Genomic DNA, 21,515 nt, shown 5'->3' with positions numbered 1-21,515 from the left:
AAGTCCTTTTTTTATTGATTTCTAACTAGCAACCTTTAATTGTGACTAAAAGTACTGGTTCTGCTCTAAATTAGCCGCTCCTGCTGATCTGTTATGATATATGACATCAATGTGTATTAGTCCTGCAACAGTTCAAGGTGGAGCTGTTAAATACAATATGTTGTAGTTCTGTGGTTCCACACCAGGGGCCGGTCACACAATATCTAAAGTCATTTTCAAACATGGCTTGATCCAGACTTTCTGTGCAGTTTGCCTTTCACACATTCGCTACTCAGCAGGAGGTTCTCTGCACAGACACACTCACAACAGCAACACATTCAGGATTAAGGGGAGGAATTTTGCAGCTGGCAGAGGCAGGACATGAGAAAAGTGGAAAATGTGTAGCGTTCTTTGCTTTTCTCATTTGAGTGTTTATTGTTCTTTGAAACATTGGATAATCGGCCACTTTGACCATTTGTCTTTTCTTGTTGGTGGAGCTGCTAACACCTCATCTGAACCAAGTATTTATTTTGTAAGGGGTCACAAGCCTTAAGTGTTTCTCAGGCTTTATCCATTACATTTCTATGAATCTTAAATACTTCCTTCCATCCAGCCCTCAATTAGCTGTACCATTTATCGTTGAGGCTCACCTGGGGCCTGTATCAAATCCCAGATGACATTTGTCAGTAGTTGTAACAGAGTGGCCAGTTTATCACAGAACTGTTGAGAGTTAAGTTGCCAGTTAAGCTGCATGTTTTTGGACAGTGAGGAGAAGTTCCCACAGGAAACTAGAGAGAAACATGGGACAACATCAAACTCCAGAAAGGCCCGTGACAAAATCAGGGTTTGAATGTTTTTAGTTATTTCATAATCCATCTGAAATGAAGTTTAGAGTAGTAGGACTTTGAAGTAAAAGAAAATAAAACATACTCATGTACCTCAAACTTCTAATTAAATACATTACTTGTGTTTATGTATCACTGCACCTATAACAAAGCAAAGAAGCTGTCAAACTTGTAAAACTCTGCATTATCTTTCAAGAGCTTCAATAAATCCATTCAGTTGTTTGCAGAGGCCAAGGGCAATGAAATAATAAAAAAAAAACCTCATGGGTAGAGGTACTAATAAAGAAATAAGAAAAGAAACACTACAAGAGTGAGAAAAAAGAAACGGCTAAACACTACTCGTATTAACAGATTTATTGAATTTCAGAGAGCAGTTGAAAAACACTCCAAAGAAAATAAATAAATGTTTTTCCTGCATCACTGAAGAGTTTACCTTGAAACATTCTTACAAAAATGTACTTCACAAAACTTTGATTGAAATAATCGCTGTGAACTTCATCACAGTAATGCTGCATCAATATTCAAATAAAAAAAAAATCTGACACACAAGGGATGTCTTGCATGAATAGAGTCAACACACATTCAGCAGGAGAATAATATACGTCACTATATCATAGTTCAAGGACATGAAAGTAACAAATGATTAAAAAAATTCCGAAATCAGATTATTAGAGGTTGAGTTGGATCCACACTTTATCCTTAGAAATCTAATTATAGACAACTTGCAACAACATCTGAATTGTGTGGCATAAATCTGAAAACTCCTGATTAAAAGCACATAAAAAGGATCTTTGCAAATTACATCTTTCATCTAGACTTAAATATTCAACAAATGGAGATAATTTCACCTGTTAGCCTTTGAAGAGTATAAAACGAAATACTAGATTAATTGTTTTGTGCCAATGTTTCTACATGAAACTTTCAAACCTGACATCACAGACGTCATCTACTGCTTAGTGACCCACAATTAAAAGCTCGACTCCAGTTTCAGTAAAAAGAACAGAAAATATAATTCTGCAGATTCCTCTTCTCTTTCCTTTCATTCAAAGTGCTTAAAACAAAAAAAGTAAAACATAGATAAAAAAATTTAAAAAAAAAAAACAGCGTTGATTGGTTGTGGAGAGGATAAACCCCATTAGGTTATATTAAGCTACTTGTTCACTGGGCAGCAGGGCCTGAGGTCAATTCACTTCAATTCAAAATGCTGATTCTTGTACATTTAGAAACATTTGAAACTTATAGAAAATATGGGGGTTAAATAGTTGTAAAAATATTCACACCAGGTTACAATAGGTTTGCTCTGTGTCTGGTAATTATTTGGTCCAAGTTAGTTCTAATGTTTTACCATGACCGGACTCTGCATGACGATGCCATGATTTCCAAAACCAAAGGAACTGCAGTTTCAGTCGGACATTTTGTTTGATATTGTAGTGAATTATAGTGAATTGATGATCCTCTTGGTAGGAGCGTTTTCGGTCTTCATCCACTTCATGTGTTGCAGCTCTCATCATAAGATGGTGGAGCCTCTGTAACAGACAGACACACATCAAACCTGCTGGTTAGCACAAAAAACTCACTTATATATCACACTTTCCATCGTCAGGAATAGCACTAGACAACCGCAGCCGGTGGAGCCTGATTAGTAACAACTTTAAAGGCACCATGTTATGAAAAACACATTCCCATTTTAATCCTGCTTCTCCGTATTGAGGTCCCTTCAGTCATTCTGCGTCCAAATCATAAAATGCAAATTCCCTTCCTGTGACTATAAATTGAGCCAGTAAGCGGCCGCGCACAGGGACATGCGCTGTCGGATTTAATGTTAAAACTGCAGACGCAGGTTGTGGCGTGAAGTCTTGCACAAGGAGCTTTCAGCACGTTGACAGAAATATTCGTGGATCAAACATCGAAGGGTTATATATACATACAATATTCAGTGCCACTAGATGTCGCACTAGCATCAGCTTTACAAACCAAAACAAATGCTTTAACAGCCACATATCACATCACCCTCCCTTCAGGTTTTAACAAGAAACAAGCAATACAGCTGATCACATTCATTTGCTGAACCTCATCCACAGGTTGATCATCCGGTCAGATGTCTTTATTCAAGCACAACAGCAGCAAATTCTCCACAGGATTCAGGTGAGGAGAGGCCTTATTAAATCACATAGACCCCGACGTCGGCTTTTATCACCATTAGCTCTCTTGACATCTTTGTCGGTGTCTTCTACACGCGTGACGTACAGCTCTTTTTCATCCACAGATATTTGTATTCTTTCTTTTTTATTTGTTTTAATTTTAAGACTGTAGCAAGTAACAAGTGTCATTAACGCCCCCACTCGCTCGCGATGAATCCTGCATAAAATCTAATGCTGTGTTCTCACATCGCCTGCTCCGGACATTCTGCAGACTTTAGGGGGCCAGTTGGAGAACGTCCTCAGAAACTCTGGAGGCTCTGACTTGGACATTTGCGTTCACACATACACCTCCGAGTTTCTCCAGATGATCTGCGGAGTTCAGTAGATGTCTGAAAGCAGCTTTAGATAATGACAATGGAGAGATACAGGAAACACAGGGTAGAGTAGGAGATGACACAGTTCATGGACTTGCTATATGGAGTCAAACCCCACATAGGACTGTTAGCACAGCCCTGACAGTAAAAAAAAAGGGGTTAACTTACCTTGAGGATAAGCTGAGGTGTCATACTCGGGAGGCAGGAGGAGTGCTGTTGGTGCTGAGCTAGTAGCAGTCTCAGTTGGGTAAGGTGCTGTGGCCCCTGTGGAGCCACTGGCTGCAGTGCCAGGCCCACTGGGTGGCTGGTTCTGGGGGAAAAACAGCCCGGGGGCATAGCTGAAAGCATTGGGTGACACTAGCTGAGACTGGCGCTTGTTGGGGAAGCCATCGTTCACTGGAGCCCCACCCTCTGCTCCAAGGCGGTACTCAGCTGGAGGAGCACTGGGTGAATTATGGGAAGACCCCCTGGGGCGAGGTGTGGGACGGGGAGCAGGTTTGGGGGCAGGGCGAGGGGGCAGTGTGGGAGTGGTGGCAGAGGTGGAGCTGTCAGAGTTGGACACCCCGGGGCCTGGTGTATCCTCAGCTGCAGCAGTGGAAGAATTTGCTGCTTTTTTTGAAGGGTGCAGTTTTTTGTCAAGTGAGACGTTCCCGATGTGGATGGGTAGTGTCAGCATGACGTCTGGAGATTTTAGACTGACCTGTTAAAAGTAGAGGAAAAGAGAATGTCGTTTACATTTCCTGTAGTAATACAGACTTTGTACAAACACTTTGGCTTTCTAGTAGATTCTATGTTCAGAATCTAAAATTCTACACATGGTATGATTTAGTGCAGCCAACACGGACAGTGCTCCACTAAAACAATAAATTCCCGCTGCGCATTGATTTGACTATAACCTACAGAATGTTAAATCTAAGCCCTTTTCAGGCATGGACACTGTAACTTTATTGATCTGTTAAATAGCAGAGAGCCTTCCCTGGGGATATTTTACAGCTGCTGCCTTGTGGCATTGCTGGAAACCGTGTTGAGTGAAAAGGCCGTAAACTTGTTGCAGAATGTTCCCTCTTTTCTGACAGTCTACATCCATTGGGGTTAGATTTTCATACTTTTCAATTGAAGTCAAACAATAACTGACACCTTCTTCTCAGTCAATCATCAAGGCCTTTTCTCATGTATTAAAAAATGCTGGTGCAAGTCCAACTAGTTCTGAATGACAAAATGTTAAGTCCAGACTCATTTCATTGAGGTTTTTTCCCAGATATCCATTCACCATGCTCTGATTAACGGTGAGGCTCTCTAAACCTTTTTGCTTTATTGATATTAAGGGGGATAAAATAACCCTAACCTCATCAACATAATTATTTATAATAATTATAATAATCATAATAATAGTTTTCAGACTTTCGTCATGAAAAGCATCTCAACTACTTTAAATTGGCCACGTCAAAGTGTAAAACGTTTTGATTTATTAAAGTGATTTTAATTCCTTCCTGTAGGATTAACCTGGTGCACCAAATGGTTTGTTCCAAGGAAGCCATTGGGAATGCTTTGTTGGATACTGGCACCAAAAATAATTGGCAGGTGATTGTATGAACCATCTTTCAATCACATTCTATCATGTCTGCTGAAGTCAGTCAGAAGATGAGGGAAATCACCTTTTCAAGACCTCCATCGCGCTCGCTCCTTGTTTTCAGTCTATGAAGAAATGCTCTTTGATTTGTAACTGATGCTACAGCAGCAACATCGCTCACTGTTAAAAAAGCCTTTTTGTTATAAACTAACAGTTGCTTCTTGCTTACATCACACCTGACATGAATGTGGCTCCCAGTAGTTCCTCTCTGGCAGGACACCGATTGGTTCTATTCGTTTGAGCACAAACAAATAATTTTGTCTGGAACTTGGAAACGGATTCATGCTTGTGAGAAATCCCGCCTCCTCAGAAGTGCACCCATGCTGTATATTTATGCCATGCTACTGGACCCTCCACATTATGTGATCACATTAAATTAATTGCTATTGTGACTTCTTCAAAAAAAGGATTTGGTCAGAATCTAAACTTTCCATCACATGTACATGACTGAAATAGAATGACGAGGCCAATGATTGGTAATCAAAAGCTAGACAAACTCCTTGACATAAAATATTTCTAATAGGGTATAAGAACATATCTTACTTTAACGTAATATTCAATCTTTATCAGATCACAGCCTGCCAGCGAGGACTGTGGGAGAGGAGGAATGATGATCTGCTCCTTCCATTCCACCTCCTTGCCGGCCTTCACAGCGCCTCCCTCCACATCCACTATGTTTCTCAGATCATGGGTGGACCTCTTCGTCTCATAGGTCACTCTCTGAAAAAAAAAAGTATAGTTTCGATTTCACAGTTTATCCTGTACATTATTGTCTCAATTTGTGTAAGTTTAGGTATCTACTGGCAACATTTGATTGAACCTGTACAGCGACAATAAAGATCTCTTGAAATGTATTGGTAAACAGTTGTACATACAGCAGACACAAAGGAATAGCATTTATTGGAAGTCTTGGCGGTAATTAAAGTGTAACTTCCCCTCAAGTTATGGCTTAAGTGTCTCCCTCTGGAAATCTAAAAAGTGCCTTTAGAATGCTGTGCTGGGAGGCGTTGTTGAGACACGCCTGTCTACCCCCAGACCCTTCATCAGCATTGGCCATGAAAGGCCCAAGACAGTTTGAAACACCAGGGGGCGTTGTGAGCCATTCAAATCAAGGAAACAAATGTGATAATAAATGTGATAACACCAGCAATGGTGTTAATGTCACATATATTATCGGTGTCATGTGTCATTAATGGTGTCATGAGATACAATATGTTGACATTATAGAATAATACCTGAAAACACTGAATCTCTTATGGATAACCCCATAGGCTCACATCAATTATCTCTGCAGCTCTAATTGGCTGCTTTTATTCACCTCCTTTGGTTTTTGGCCTATTAACAGAGCTTAACCCTCTTCAGCTGTAACAGCCCAGTAACACTTCTGAGTGCAGACTGAAAGCGCCAGGAGTTGAACCACAAATCATCTGGTGATTAAAATCCATCCATTATACATCAATATCAAAACGTGTACTGTAAAGCACTTTGTATGGTCACCAAGACTAGAAAAGCGATATATAGATACAAACCATTTAGCTTCAAAGAGCCTATAATGATGACTAAGATTTGGAGGAAGATATTTAATACAGTGGACTTTGGTCTGTGAGCCTGAACCTAACCTGCACCTCACAGGTTTGGCCAGAACAGTGATTTACCTGCATCAGGCTGGCTGCCATGTTGCCTGTATTCTTCCCAGACTGGTTGTGGATGTTGACTGTCACCTGGATGATCTGGCCCGGTGTGTAACCCTTCATGTCAGTCTGAGCCTTCAGGACGACTGTGCCCGTTTTCACCAGCATGTAGGTGAACTGCTGCTTCACTTCAGATAAGCAGATTCCCTGTGTGCAGAGGGGCAGTGCTCACACATTGATTTATTACTGGCCACCACCAAAATGTCAACACTGACCACCACATAATGATTTTTTCTTTATTTTCATATTGGTGAAATCTTATTCCAAAGTCTAACTGCCCATTGATTCACTCAGCCCATCATGACTCACACTTTCCCTCCCTCTTGGGAAAGTGGGAGGGTCATCACAACGGGTAAAAAAAAAAAAGAAAAAATGAATTGGTCTTTGTGAACAGAAATTACATCCGTGTTTATTTGCATGTAGAGCGGTGAAGTGAGATCCCATCACAGTCACAGGAGACACATTCAGGATGCATTGTAATGTCAGGTGTGAACAGACGTACTAAGACCTATCCACATGCGATCAGATCACTTCGGGCGGATGATAATACCAGGTCTGAACAGAGCCTTTGTTTCACTGTTCCACTCACTACACGTCCCTTGTTTACAGTAGCATTTTGTCTGCAACATTAACCTTCCCAAATTGCTAAGAAGTGGATTTGACTTAGGACTTGAGGATCTTGTTTCGACTTGTGATTTGCACTACAATTACTTGCAAGGTTTTGTACCATAAAGTCTTTGCAGATAGATGCAACTAAATGTACCAGACAATACATCCTAAAGACAGATTAACATTATCAAGATTCACTTACTACATCTTCCCCCCCGATGTAAATATGAAGTATTTCAATATAAAGGGTCTATTCTAGGAATTTGTATAATTTAGATGAAAAACACTCGTGAAAACATGACCAAGATTATTTTATATTGAATTTCTGCCAATAGATCCCCCTTTCACCTAAATCTTACACACTGGAGCTTTAAGACCAACATGACCATCATCTAAGGATCAACTTCACACACACACACACACACACACACACACACACACACACACACACACACACACACACACACACACACACACACACACACACACACACACACACACACACACACACACACACACACACACACACACACACACACACACACACACACACACACACACACACACACACACAATCATGTCTCACCCATATATCTGGCACTTCATTCAGGTTCAGGAGGCTGAGCAGGTAGAAAGCCTTCTCAGCGTTGTAGTCCTTGGCAAAACGTGGTGTTTCAATAAAAGCCCTCACTCTGTAAATGATTTTGCCATAGTTGCCTTCAAAGGATGTTGGAGCAGAAGCTGAGGGAAAGAAGACACATCAATATTAGATTGAACACATGGAGTAAAAGTAAATACAGAACAGACTTCAGTTTTCCGAACATGGTGACAGCTCTTTGGGTCACAGCTTACTAAGAGGTTTGGTAATTGTGCAACAGAAATATGGCAGATATTTTCATCATGTGACATCAACGATTTACTGCAAAACAGAGGGCAAGACGACTTTGCTCAACAGTGAGAAAAATAGACTTTGAAAACTTGCTTTTCTAGACTTGACAGCAGGTTTGTCATTTTTTATTTCTGGTGGTCGATGTTGTTGATGACTTGTATTGGTGTACTTATTGTTGAATAAAAAGAAAATGGTAAAAAAGAAAACTCGCTTTTCTTCCGATCTTTAATGTAAACATGAAAACAACACTCCAGAGTGTCTTGAGACACCTGCAGGCTCTCCAGTGGTGAAAGCACACACACACGGTTCAAATGACAGATTTAGAATGACAACAGTAAAAAGACTGGTTGGGCTGGTTTTGAGTTTCTATGAAGTTCCTCCTCTCATTATGGAGAACACTTTAGCTGGAAGAATAAATTAAAGCAGGTTAAACCGTCGAACAAAGGCTGAGCACATGTTGCTGTGAGCCCATCAGAATAAACCATGATGACAATGTGTAGACAGGAGCGGCAACTGTGCCCAAGTTATTCATCTCTTATACTACATCATCTAATAAAATAAGACTTATACTGAATTAATTGCCTCTTTACTCTGTGATAATACATTTTAGTTTTTAGAGGTTTCTTTTTAAACAACACATTAAAAATGAAGACAATAACATCTCATGTTGGCCACAATCAAAACTCGAAAATTGTTGCCTAAGAGTCTATTGAAAAATGTGCTGATGTCACCTAGTGATGCTCTAACAGTGCTTTGTGTAAGTGGAACACACTTTCAACTGCTGACATCATTCTGTGGACATCATGTCATGAGTAGCAGTGGTTGCACCCATCATTTTCTCTTTCTTTCAGATGCTTTCCATCAGAAAATGTTCAATCTCTAGACTAACAAAGATGCACACAAGCTTACAACAGCTTTATCTCAAACTGAACACGTGTTTTTTGAGGAGATGGGTCAGAGAAGAACCCATAAAATGTCCGAACCGATCTGAATAAATGTGATGATCAAGGAATACATTTTTAGTTTCTTTACGTTTCCCACAGAACAGATTCAGATTTACTGGTTAACGGACTAAAGAGGAAAAAATAAGTTCTCGAGTGAGAACTAGGTGAAACTATCACAGTGCATGTGAGCACACGGCAAACAGTGCTGCAAATTATTCTGCACAGTGCACACAACTATTAATAAAGCAATTAAGCAAAACACCAACCTAAAAACCTCATACGGAACTATGAGAATCTTGAAAAAAATGTAAGCTCATTCTGAAATTGTGGCAGGACAACATAGCAGGCTGCCACAGTTTAGATAACGATTTTGACATGGCGAGATAGAGCATTAGCCTTGGTAGAGGTGTGTGCTCTCAGAGCGCCCGTCTAGATACAATGAACTTCAATAGTAAACCAATTTTCAGCTTTTTCCCCAAATTTGAAACAAGTAGGGTCTTATGTGTATCGTTTTACCCAATTTATTTTAGTTATGATGAGGTCTGGGATCATGCTGGAATCACTGCTACAAGGAAGTGAACACAGTCATGGGTTTTCATTTTTAAACACGTCTTCAATTTAGCAGCTTTTAACTGTGACAATTGAAATGATAATTCACCTCTGTAAAATAACTGGAGCTGGTTCCTACAAATTAAGTGAGTAAGTCCAATGTTTCACACAAAATTCATAAGCCAAAGGGAAGTGCCATCATCATCAGTGCTGCTGAACCACAACAGAACTAGAGTAAACATCATCATGCCAGGGCATGTCTGTCAGGCAGTGAAAAGTGAGCGCAACACAGAGACACACACACACACACACACACACACACACACACACACACACACACACACACACACACACACCAACACAGCAAAGAATTTGTGATGACAAGTGTTCATCATCCCATCATTTCCAACATCCTACCTGGTATGAGAAACTTGAAGGGAAAAGTGTGTTCTCCCTGTTTCAGTGTTCCTGTATGGGGGAGAGAAAGCACAGATAACATTCATCAGTGTAAACGCTAACAATCGCCCTGCTGTTACTCAGCAGGCAGATATGCTTCAGGGATGCATCGCCTAAACACACTCTTTACCTTTCAATCTCTTCTTCTACACTTTTTCACCCCATGATGCACAGATGAAGAATAAATCTGTCTACATTTTTCCAGGTGTGGCTTGTGTTTTTGATTAGTGTATTTCCTGGGGCTGACTATCACATCAGTATTCAAAGCCAGGGAAGGTCTCTAATCTGAGCCTGGATCGGGCTGATGGAGTCAACTGTATGACACAAGCTGCAGGACACATCCAACTGCTCCGATCCCCTTTCTGCTCAGAGGATCAGCCGCTCACCTTTGTCTGAGACAGAGATAGTGTTGTTGAAGTACTGCTCCTCCTCCGTCCACGCCGTGTCGTTCACTTTGGTAGTGATGCCACAGAAACCATTGCAGTTCACTTTGATGGCTGCAGGTAAGAAGACAAAGGCAGTGCCATTTTTAGCCACAGATTTATCATAAGCAGATGATGTTATGAGACAGGCATTATGACATTTCTTTTCTGTGACATTTCTTTTCTATGAGTAACAAAAGCACAAGTGGGTTACACTGAAGCTCGCAGAAGCTGAGAAGAAAGACTATATGAAAGCTCACACTCTTACAGTAATGCTGAAGAAAGTACTGAACATTGGTTAAGTGAGCTTTCAACAAACCCTCAATATCCACATGGCCCATTCAAAACCACACTACAGCCAGAATCTAACCCAGCAGACCAGATTGTGAAGTTATATTAATATATTAATAAACTCTTGTGTAAGAGCTCTATGACTATTTTCCAGGATCTATCAGATAAGAGCTGCTGGAATGTTTCCAGCTGTTGAGGGTGAATCACTATCAGTGCAAACACTTAGTAATGTATGAAGCTTCAAATGATCACTGAGCTTTAGAGTGAAGAAGCTCTTTGAAAGCAGGTCTGACAGAAGACGGAACAAAACACTGCGATCATGACTCAGCAGCTTTTTCAATAAAGAGGTGTGAGCATGTACTTTTGTGTTTTCCACATCTCTGTATACGCTTCTGCCAGAGGTGAGGGGATAAGAAAATGTTGATCTATTAATCTTGATGATCCAGTTGATAACATCAACACTATATCCCCTGATTTCAGGGCTGTGAATTTCACACAATGTTCAATGAGGTTCAATGGTTATGATCAAACGAACAACAATAGAGATCAACTATAAACTACTATTGTTGGGTGTTTAAAGACAGAAAAATCTGAAAGGTGTCTGAGACCAACCAGGAGCATTGGATATTTACTGTTTGTATTCTTGGTAATTGAGTTAGCAGGATAGCGGCAAAAACTTCTGGTCGGAATATCCCGAAACCTGGTGGAAGGACAGGTCAGGGGAGGACTAATTCAATTTTGTTGTGGATCTGGATTAGGGGGAGGATCCAGAGAATTTATTCTTTGATTTCTAAGGGGATAATTTAAGGGTCTTGATAAAAAAATAACCTGACATATTAAGGGGACTGATAAATATGAGTGTGTGAAATTGGTGCAGCTTGATTGAATTTCAGTGGACAGTTGGGCCGTCCTTTCTTTTCTGATCTCTTTTTGTCCCCACTGATACATGTAAAGCGCCCTTGGATCTCTTGAAAGACGATATATAAATTCAAGATATTATTATTATGTGCTCTGTGGGTACTGTTCTTGTGTCATATCTACGTTAACATTGTTGTTGTATGTGAATGAACAACACAACTGTTTTTGGACGGTCGACCCACATCTGTCCTCAATGCATTTTTGGTTCAGAAGTAAATGAGGTTAAAAAAAACTTCAGTAAAAGCTTGGCAGCACATAATACCAACAGGGCACAGTGTCAAACAATGATATGAACAGTAGTTCAATGATTCTTAGCATTTCAGTATAATTTGCCTTACAGTATATTTTTAATCAAACAGAATTATATTCAGTCAAATAACAAATGACTTCTCAGAATAGTCCATCCCAGTTTGCAACATTCCTAAAGTAGCCTTAGCAAATACATTGTGTCCAAAGTCAACTGCAGTGACTTAAAACCTATTTGATTTTTGATGCAATGTCAATATTTGCCCATAATATGTCTGTTATCTCGAGGCCTAACCCTCTTCATAATCTATCAGTGATTCAAAGTGTTGTGTGCAGAGTTTTGTTTCCTGGGCGGCACACAGTGAAGCTGACAGTCTGACCAGCTCTACCTGAAGAGGAATGTAAACAGACTGGAGGCCCCACAAGCGTTCAAACAGAAACTCACACACAGTCAGGGAGAAAGAGAGAGAGAGAGAGAGACAGGGAGAAATCAGTCTCAAGGAGAAGGTGTTACTTTGTAACTGAGGCGAAAAAAGGCTTTGATACCAATGAGGCTCCAGAAGATGAGCTGTAACAGGTTAAGCATATTTATACCCATGGTAAGGTGACATTTATGCTACGTTTACTATTGGGATCTGATAAACACGAGTGAGATGTGACAAAGCTGAAAACGATCAGATATGGTCGAAACATCTCAATATCTCTGGTGATCCGATCACTCAGATCTCTCTTCCCTGCTCTATGTGCAAATTAAGATGTTCGTCCTTTCTGTCGCAAAGACCAAATGATGTTATTAGCTACTCTGACTGTAAAGATGTGTCCACTATCAATGTGTTTAAGTTCGGGCTGTCCACACACAGCACAGACCTTCATGTTCAAGTTTAAAGTGACATAATATTAGGCTTAAATACAGATTTTTGTTAATATTTAAACTTTCAGTCATCTGGGGTGAGTGTTAAAATATGTCTGGGGCCCAGGGGGACTTGGGCTCCAACGGTCCTGGTGATGTCCCTGTGACTATGGCAACAGACGAAATGAACCAATAGGCTCTTCATGACCAGGCCCTACATTTCACTTATCTCTGAATTCCCTAGTTTCCCCTGCGCTGCTTGTACTGTTCAGGCCAGTGTATGTTGTAATTTCCTCAGGCTGAAAACTAAAGGGGCGACAGGGCGTTTGCCACCAGGGCCCCCAGGCTCTGGGAGGAATTGCCTGAGGAAATGAGGCTGTCTTCTTTTAAGTCTCAGCTCATACCGTATTTTTGAAAGGCATGTCCATGCATGTACTTGGAGGGCCAGGCTATAAACGGTCCTTCAGCTCCTTATCATTTTTACATTATTTATCTGCTGCCTTCTGTACTTTGACAACTTGTTTTCTTGTTGTGCAGCACTGAGTACTTACACCTCACCGTACCTGGAGTTCAGACTATTATAGCGACATCATTAGGAAACAGTGCTGTGACAAATAACAACATATTGTTTGACTCATTAAAAGCGCATCAGCGTGGCATTCAAACACCAGCAGCTCTGTCCACAGTGGAATCTAAGCTGCTGCCCACGAATCCCCGTCTCAAGCCATCACTTCCTTGTTTGGCGACGGCGACGTTTTGTCACCGGGAGCGCTGATGTGCGGATTAAAGGCTGAATTAGCGGACTCGTACCTTTGCAGGGCAGCGCCTGGCCCACTTTGACGCTCACGGTCCCGGAGATGGACTCTCCCGGACTGTACATCACTTTGCTTTTGTCGAAGGTGATCTCGAACTGCTGGAGCTTCCCCATGATTCCCCGGATCCGCAGCGGGACTGAAGCTCACCTGGGCGCGCAGACACTAAGCACGCACATTTTCCACGCTGCGTCCCCGCCCCTTCGTCTGACGTCACTGTCTTCTCACAAGAAAATCCCCAGGTGTACCTGTCACTGTAAAAGTATTTAGTTTGGATTCACTAAATTAAATATGACTAATGTTAACTCACATTATGTTTCTAAGTGTATTAGTTATTATAGTTTATGATGCCGTCCAAAAAACAAATACAATTTTAAAATAATTTTAAATGGAATATTTAACCCATTAATGTATACATATCTACATAAATATTAGTTGAAATTAGAACAAAACAATGCAATAACAACAGTTTCATCAGTTTTTTCCTTTTTCTTTGTTGACCCATGAAGTTATTAAGACACGGATTAGCAGAATGAGTGAGAGGTACAAGGCCAAAAGAAAGTTCAAGATTCAAGATTCAAGATTTTTATTGTCAAATGAACAGAGATAACATGAAGTAGTCACTGTCAATGAAATGCTTGGGTCACACACTCTCTTTAAGCAATGCTCAGTAATTTCAACCCAAAAAAAATAAAATAAAAATAGAAATAGTATAAAATAGAATAAAAAAGAATAAAATAGAATAACAATGAAATAGAATATCAAAAATTTAAAATAGAAAATAAAATATATACATCTAAATATATATCTTTACAGATGAATGTTCAATTTGTGCAGTAGTGCAAATATTCAAATATGCTTGTTATGGTGCTGGTGCAAATATGCAAATATTCCAGGGTGCTGGTTTGGTGGAGTTATTGCAGTTCAGAGGAGTTTAAAAGTCTTATGGCCTGGGGGATGAAACTGTCTCTGAGCCTGGTGGTGCGGGCCCGGATGCTGCGGTACTGTCGGCCAGACGGCAGCAGGCAGAAATGTTTATGGCTGGGGTGAAGGGGGTCTTTTATAATCCGGTTGCGCTTCCTCCTGCACCGCTGGGTGTAGAGGTCCTCCATGGATGGTAGCGCCGTCCTGGTGATGTGTTGAGCAGACTTCACCACCCTCTGTAGAGCCTTACGGTTCAGGGCGGTGCAGCTGCCGTACCAGGCGGTGATGCAGCCAGTCAGGATGCTCTCTATGGTGCACCTATAGAAGTTGCACAGAATCCTGGAGTCCATGTGGAGGAAGAAGAGCCGCTGCCTGGCCGTCTTCCTGATGGAGTCTGTGTGATGGGTCCAGGTCAGGTCATCACTGATGTGGACCCCGAGGTACCTGAAGGTGCTGACTCGCTCCACCGGGGTCCCGTTGATGAAGAGGGGGGCGTGTTCCACTCCTTGTCTATTCCTGTAATCCACGATCAGCTCCTTTGTTTTGCCGACGTTGAGAAGGAGGTTGTTGTCCTGGCACCAAGATGTCAGGGCTCTGACCTCCTCTCTGTAGGCCTTCTCATCGTCACCGGTGATCAGGCCTATGACAGTGGTGTCGTCAGCAAACTTAATGATGGTGTTGGAGCTGTGGGTGGCAATGCAGTCATGCGTGAACAGGGAGTACAGGAGAGGACTGAGCATGCAGCCCTGGGGGGCACCTGTGTTGAGAGTCAGGGTAGAGGATGTGGAGCTGCCGATCCGCACCGCCTGTGACCTGCCCGTCAGGAAGTTCAGGATCCACTCACGGAGGGCGATGTTGAGCCCAACGTCTCTGAGCTTGGTGACGAGCTTCAGGGGCACAATGGTGTTGAATGCTGAACTGTAGTCGACGAACAGCATTCTCACATATGTGTCCCTCTGGTCCAGGTGGGAGAGGGCAGTGTGGAGGGTGAGGGAGATGGCATCTGCAGTCGACATATTTGGCCTGTAGACAAACTGCAGAGGGTCCAGAGTGACAGGGAGGGAGGAGGTGATGAAGGGTTGGACCAGCCGCTCAAAGCACTTCATGATGATGGAAGTGAGTGCTACTGGGCGGTAGTCATTCAGGCAGAGGGTTTTAGTTTTCTTGGGAACAGGGACAATGATGCTCTTCTTGAAACAAGCAGGGACTACAGACTGGAGCAGAGACATGTTGAAGATGCCTGTGAACACATCTGCCAGCTGATCTGCACACACCTTGAGAGCTCGGACAATCCCAGCTGAAGCCCTAAGGGCATCATATAGATGGCATATTTAATTGCACAGGCAAAAAAGCCAAACACAATCGCGAAACATTAATTAAACCCGCTGCTGGAATGAGCTGGAATCACTGCCGCTGTCTACCAGGACTATTGCCCGGCGCATCACCGACATGGCCCAGGACATAAAGTGCCAGCTGGTGGATAGAGTTAAGAAAGGCAAATATGCTTAACAGTTAGATGAATCCGCAGATATATTAAACTCTGCACAGCTGCTTGTTTTCATCAGATACTGTTTTGAAAATGCAATGACTGTGCACGGAGTGGACGTCCACAGGTGAGGACATTTTTACAAAACTTAAAGAAGAGAGACTATCTTCGGAAAACTGTTTTGGTGTGTGTCGGGACAGGGCTGGAGCGATGCTGGGGAAAGGCAGGACTGAAAGCGAGTGTTTTACAAGTGGTGGCGCACTTACATTTCACCGAAAAGAGATTTTACAAAATTATTCAATAACTTCACTCTATTACTGTATATTATCACCAAAATCACGTCACATATCCAGGGTCACCAGATGGCTATGCTACAGTATTTTATTTCGAAAAAATATATTTTGCATAAGTTTGGGATATATTCATTATGATTATTGAATAACTTCACTGTAAAACTGTATATTCTCCCCAAAATCATGTCACAGGTCCAGCGAGTCCTGCTGACTATGCTAAGGTACTAAGTTTGGGAAAAAGTTAAGAAATATTTTTTAGGAAATATATTCAATAACTTCTCTAAATTACTGTATATTCTCTGCAAAATCCTGTCACGTGTCCAGGGTCTCCTGCTGGCTATGCTACAATACTTAGTTTGGAAGAAATTTCATTAAGCATAATATTTTGAAATATATTTTATGAAAATTATTAAATAACTTCACTGTAATACTGTATATTCTCTGCAAAATCATGTCACATGAATAGGGTCTCCTGCTGGCTATGCTACACTACTTATTTTGGAAGAAATTTCATTAAGCATAATTTTTGGAAATATTTGTTATGAAAATTATGAACTAACTTCACTGTAATACTGTATATTCTCACCAAAATCACGTCACAGGTCCATGGTCTCCTGGTGACTATGCTACAGTACTTAGTTAGAATTTTTTTTTTATTTAGCATAATTTTGGGAAAAGTATTCAATAACCTCACTCTAGCACTGTATAGTCTACTTTTTATCTTCATCACATCTGTCCATCAAGTTTTTAATAACAGAACGTGCACAATCATACGGTACAGTCACCTGAGTGTCTGTGTGTGTGTGTGTGTGTGACTGTGTAACTGTGTGTGTGTGTGTGTGTGTGTGTGTGTGTGTGTGTGTGTGTGTGTGTGTGTGTGTGTGTGTGTGTGTGTGTGTGTGTGTGTGTGTGTGTGTGTGTGTGTGTGCGTGTGACTGTGTGTGTGTGTGTGACTGTGGGTGTGTGTGTGTCACTCAGAGTCATGTGATTTCCAGTAAGTGCAGAGCGAAAAGGAGGAGGAGCCAGTGAAAGTAATCAGAATTGTTCTACAAGGAGCAGAGGCTGGAGACGTGAAGTCTGAGACTGGTGAGTGTTCAGCAACTTTTATATTATTCATTCATATTATTTTACTGTCACAGACTCTGAGTCTTTTCTACTTTTCTACTCATGGACTTAAGCGAAGAAGATTCAGGATAAACTTCTGTCAGTCAATCAACAGTTTGACTCAACGCTGTGATTGGCTGAGTCCAACACATTAAACTCTGTTATATTTGAAGAAACACTGATTTAATTGGTGGCTTCATTGTATGTGTTTGAGCTCACTGTGTTTTTCACTGGATCCCCAGAGACAGATGTGAACAGCAGGTCTGGAACAAAGAGCCTTCAAAGGACTAATTAACAGAGTTTACTCAAAGTTTCACTTTTTATCTTCATCACATCTGTTCATCAAGTGTTTAATAATAGGAACGTGTTTTCACAATCATACGTTACAGCAGTGGTCACCAACCTGTCGAGAGTATTCACTGTGGTTCCCAGTAAAGCTCTGGACTCACTGGCTGAGGTATGAGGAACATCAACCTGCAGAGCCAGGTACACGCACACACATAAATCTAAAACAGCTTTACTATATAACAACACTATATATGCAGTTATGAGTTTTAAAGTAAATATAAAGTTGAAGAGCTTGTGGTTGACCTTCATTTGGGCACAAAGCCATATAACCGAGTGGAGGTACAGAGTGCTGCTTAAAGCTGCTGACTGATGTGCTATCAGTGTTACTGTCTATAAAGTTCTGTTATTAATTTCCAGCCTTTATGATGTTAACACAAATGCCAGATGTTGAGTTTCCTTCTCCTTATGGCAGGGGGTTGCAGGACACATGAACTTCATCAGCTTGTATTGATTCAGTTTAATGAAGTTTATCGGTTTGAGTGTAGATCAGGAAATGCTCGAGTTGCAAAAGTACTTTTTATTCAATGTTTGTTTTTGGCCATGCAGGTTTATTGCTGGATTTACAAATGACATAAACCAGTATTACATGAAGGGTCACTTTATTATTGTACTTGTACAATAACACACCTCCTGCATTCTTTGAGACATAAATTATATTAATTTAATTTCTATGTACTTAATTAAAATGGCTGCAATTGGCTGAATAATCGAGTGGTTAATTGAAATTGGCTTCCCAATTAATTGAGGCCTCCTGAGGTCACCTGTCTCACTCCCACAGACAAAGAGTTCAGTCCTTATCACACACAATGGAAGTGAGTGACTGACAGCTGTAGAACTAATGTTCAATATGTACTTATACAAGGTCCAGCTGTGTGTCTCTGGAGAATGACGATCCAAAGATTATCCTCCTCTGAACTTCAGTAAAGAACCTGGACCCTCACACACAGAGTAAGAGACCTGCTACAAACATGTGAACCTCCAAACTGAATCTTCAGAGAATGAACCAGTGAATGATGTGTTCTGAATAAAAAAAAGTTTGTGTTTGCAGAGGTCAGGACCACGGACTGAGAGCAGAGTCTCCAGGGTCCAGCTTTCTGTTTCTGAAGATTGACTGTTCCATGGGACATCGTCTAAACTTCAGTAATGAACCTGGATCCTCACACACAGAGTAAGAGACTGTTTCTACTGTGACCTGCTCTGAAGAGGATTTAGCCATCTCTAGCGTGGCCCCTGCATTAGGACACAGCTTCATTGAAGTTGGTGACTAATCTCTCAGAATCCCTCAAAGAGCTCAGACCTCCACCAAGAACCAACACACTCCTTATGAAACCACTTTGAAATTCACTAGAGACTAATTTTTATTTGGATCTGCACCAAATTCCACACACTGGTAAACATCAGTCCTCTGATCATGTCTGTGAAAGAGTAACCCCCCCAATCTGGTACACGGACCACAACCTTCCACCACGTTTACTGGTAATCTGTCGTTTTTATAATCCCACTAATGAACCAACCACAAACATACAGGGTGAAAACAAAACCTCCTTGACAGAAGTAATGACAACCTGTGACTGTGAGATGTGAGTTATCAGGAAATGTCTTCACAGAGCGAATATGAGGACTCATGTTTCTGAGGAGGAGCAGTCGTCCTGCTGTGCTTCTTGTCAGGACGTCCTGAAGGATCCAGTCTCCACCAGCTGTGGACACTGGTTCTGCAGACAATGCATCACCTCCTACTGGGACCAGTCTGGTTCTTCAGGAGACTCCTCCTGTCCCCAGTGTGGACAAAGATCCAGAACAGGAGCTGGAGGTCAGAAAGCCGGTCAGAGCAGCACTGTACATGTGTCTGCTGATGTCTTCACTTCTGACAACAGAACATGTTGTTTTATTTTGTTCCTTCATACAGCAATAACATTTTACATCTTTATAAAAGCACAAAGTTAAAAAGCATTTATTTACTGTAGTATTTCTGTATCTGATGAACACAATCAGCAGATTCTCAGCTTTCTGTCTCTGACATTGTTTCTTGTCTTTCAGCAGATCGTGGTCTGCAGGAGGGTTTAGATGAACATAAACTCAGTCTGAGGAGGAGATGTGAACATGTGACTGAAGGAAGTGATGCAACAGGAAGTAGAACCCTCCTCAACAGGATCTACACTGAGCTCTACATCACAGAGGGACAGAGTGAAGAGGTTAATACTCAACATGAGGTGAGGCAGCTTGAGACGGCTTCCAAGAAGAAGATCCTCCACGACACTCCCATCAAGTGCCACGACATCTTTAAAGCCTCAACTGACCAGCAGAGCAGCATCAGAGTCGTCCTGACCAACGGCGTCGCTGGCGTTGGAAAAACCTTCTCGGTGCAGAAGTTCACTCTGGACTGGGCAGAGGGTTTAGACAACCAAGATGTGGGTCTGCTCACTTTGCTTTCGTTCAGGGAGCTGAACCTGGTGATGGACCAGCAGTACAGTCTCCTCACGCTGCTCCGTGTTTTCCATCCAGCGTTACAGAAGCTCACTGCAGAGTCGCTCGCTGTCTGTAAACCTTTGTTCATCTTTGATGGCCTGGATGAGAGCAGACCTTCTCTGGACTTCAACCACAGGGAGCTTGTGTCTGAGGTCACACAGAGGTCATCAGTCAACGTGCTGCTGACAAACCTCATCCGGGGGAATCTGCTTCCCTCGGCTCTCCTCTGGATAACCTCCAGACCTGCAGCGGCCAATCAGATCCCTACTACATGTGTTGATAGGGTCACAGAAGTACGAGGCTTCACTGACGCCCAGAAGGAGGAGTACTTCAGGAAGAGATTCAGTGATGAAGAGCTGTGCAGCAGAATCATCTCACACATCAAGACGTCCAGGAGCCTCCACATCATGTGTCAAATCCCAATCTTCTGCTGGATCAGTGCAACAGCTCTGGAGCACATGTTAACCACAGACCAGAGAGGAGAGCTGCCCAAGACCCTGACCAACCTGTACTCACACTTCCTGCTGGTACAGACAAAGAGGAAGAACAACAAATACGGTGAGGGACATGAGACGACTCCACAGCAGCTGACGGAGGCTGACAGGGACGTTCTTCTGAAGCTGGGGAGGCTGGCACTTAAACATCTGGAGGAAGGAAACATCATGTTCTACCAAGAAGACCTGGAGCGGTGTGGTCTTAATGTCCCAGAGGCCTCTGTGTACTCAGGAGTTTGTACTGAGATCTTCAGAAGAGAGTGTGTGATCTTCCAGAAATCAGTCTACTGCTTTGTTCATCTGAGCGTTCAGGAGTTTCTGGCTGCAGTCTACATGTTCCACTGTTACACCAAGAGGAACACAGAAGAACTCAACAACTTCTTGGGAACATTTGGGGACACAGACAGTACCTTCTCCCTGGATGACCTCCTGATGAGAACCATGAAGAAATCCCTCACCAGTACAAATGGTCATCTGGACCTGTTTGTTTGCTTCCTTCACGGCCTCAGTCTAGAGTCCAACCAGAGAGTCTTAGGATGCCTGCTGGGTCGGACAGAGAACAATCCAAAGATCATCAAGAGAATCATCAGCAACCTGAAGGAGATGAAGAGTGGCTACATTTCTCCTGACAGAACCATAAACATCTTCCACTGTCTAACTGAAATGATCGACCACTCAGTTCATCGGGAGATGCAACAGTTCCTGACGTCAGACCTGTTTGTTCGCTTCCTTCACGGCCTCAGTCTAGAGTCCA

At 42.0% G+C, this 21,515-nt stretch overlaps 1 protein-coding gene across 1 annotated transcript; it reads right to left on the bottom strand.

Annotated features, from left to right (window-relative positions):
* Positions 1–1,285: 1,285 nt before the first annotated feature.
* On the bottom strand, positions 1,286–13,764 carry arrdc1a (arrestin domain containing 1a). The gene is made up of 8 exons (XM_061071018.1): positions 13,645–13,764; positions 10,494–10,604; positions 10,069–10,119; positions 7,856–8,010; positions 6,625–6,807; positions 5,513–5,689; positions 3,508–4,039; positions 1,286–2,350 (listed from the first exon to the last, which is right to left on the bottom strand). The coding sequence occupies exons 1-8, from the start codon at positions 13,760–13,762 to the stop codon at positions 2,313–2,315; spliced, it is 1,365 nt and encodes a 454-aa protein (XP_060927001.1). The 5' UTR covers positions 13,763–13,764; the 3' UTR covers positions 1,286–2,312.
* Positions 13,765–21,515: the final 7,751 nt, after the last annotated feature.

Source organism: Limanda limanda, chromosome 5, assembly GCF_963576545.1.
Source record: "Limanda limanda chromosome 5, fLimLim1.1, whole genome shotgun sequence".
In the NCBI taxonomy this organism is placed as follows: domain Eukaryota; kingdom Metazoa; phylum Chordata; class Actinopteri; order Pleuronectiformes; family Pleuronectidae; genus Limanda; species Limanda limanda.
Note: the sequence above shows the minus strand (reverse complement) of the source record. Positions and strands in the feature narration are given on the sequence as shown.

What these genes read in the sequence shown, in the direction of transcription:
- arrdc1a (XM_061071018.1), bottom strand. Translation starts at nt 13,762, where the DNA reads ATGGGGAAGCTCCAGCAGTTCGAGATCACCTTCGACAAAAGCAAAGTG. An exon ending in CTTCAAGTTTCTCATACCAG is followed by an intron (nt 8,011 to 10,068) that starts GTAGGATGTTGG and finishes TCTTTCCCTCAG; the next exon opens with CTTCTGCTCCAACATCCTTT. An exon ending in AGATTGAATATTACGTTAAA is followed by an intron (nt 4,040 to 5,512) that starts GTAAGATATGTT and finishes TACTTTTAACAG; the next exon opens with GTCAGTCTAAAATCTCCAGA.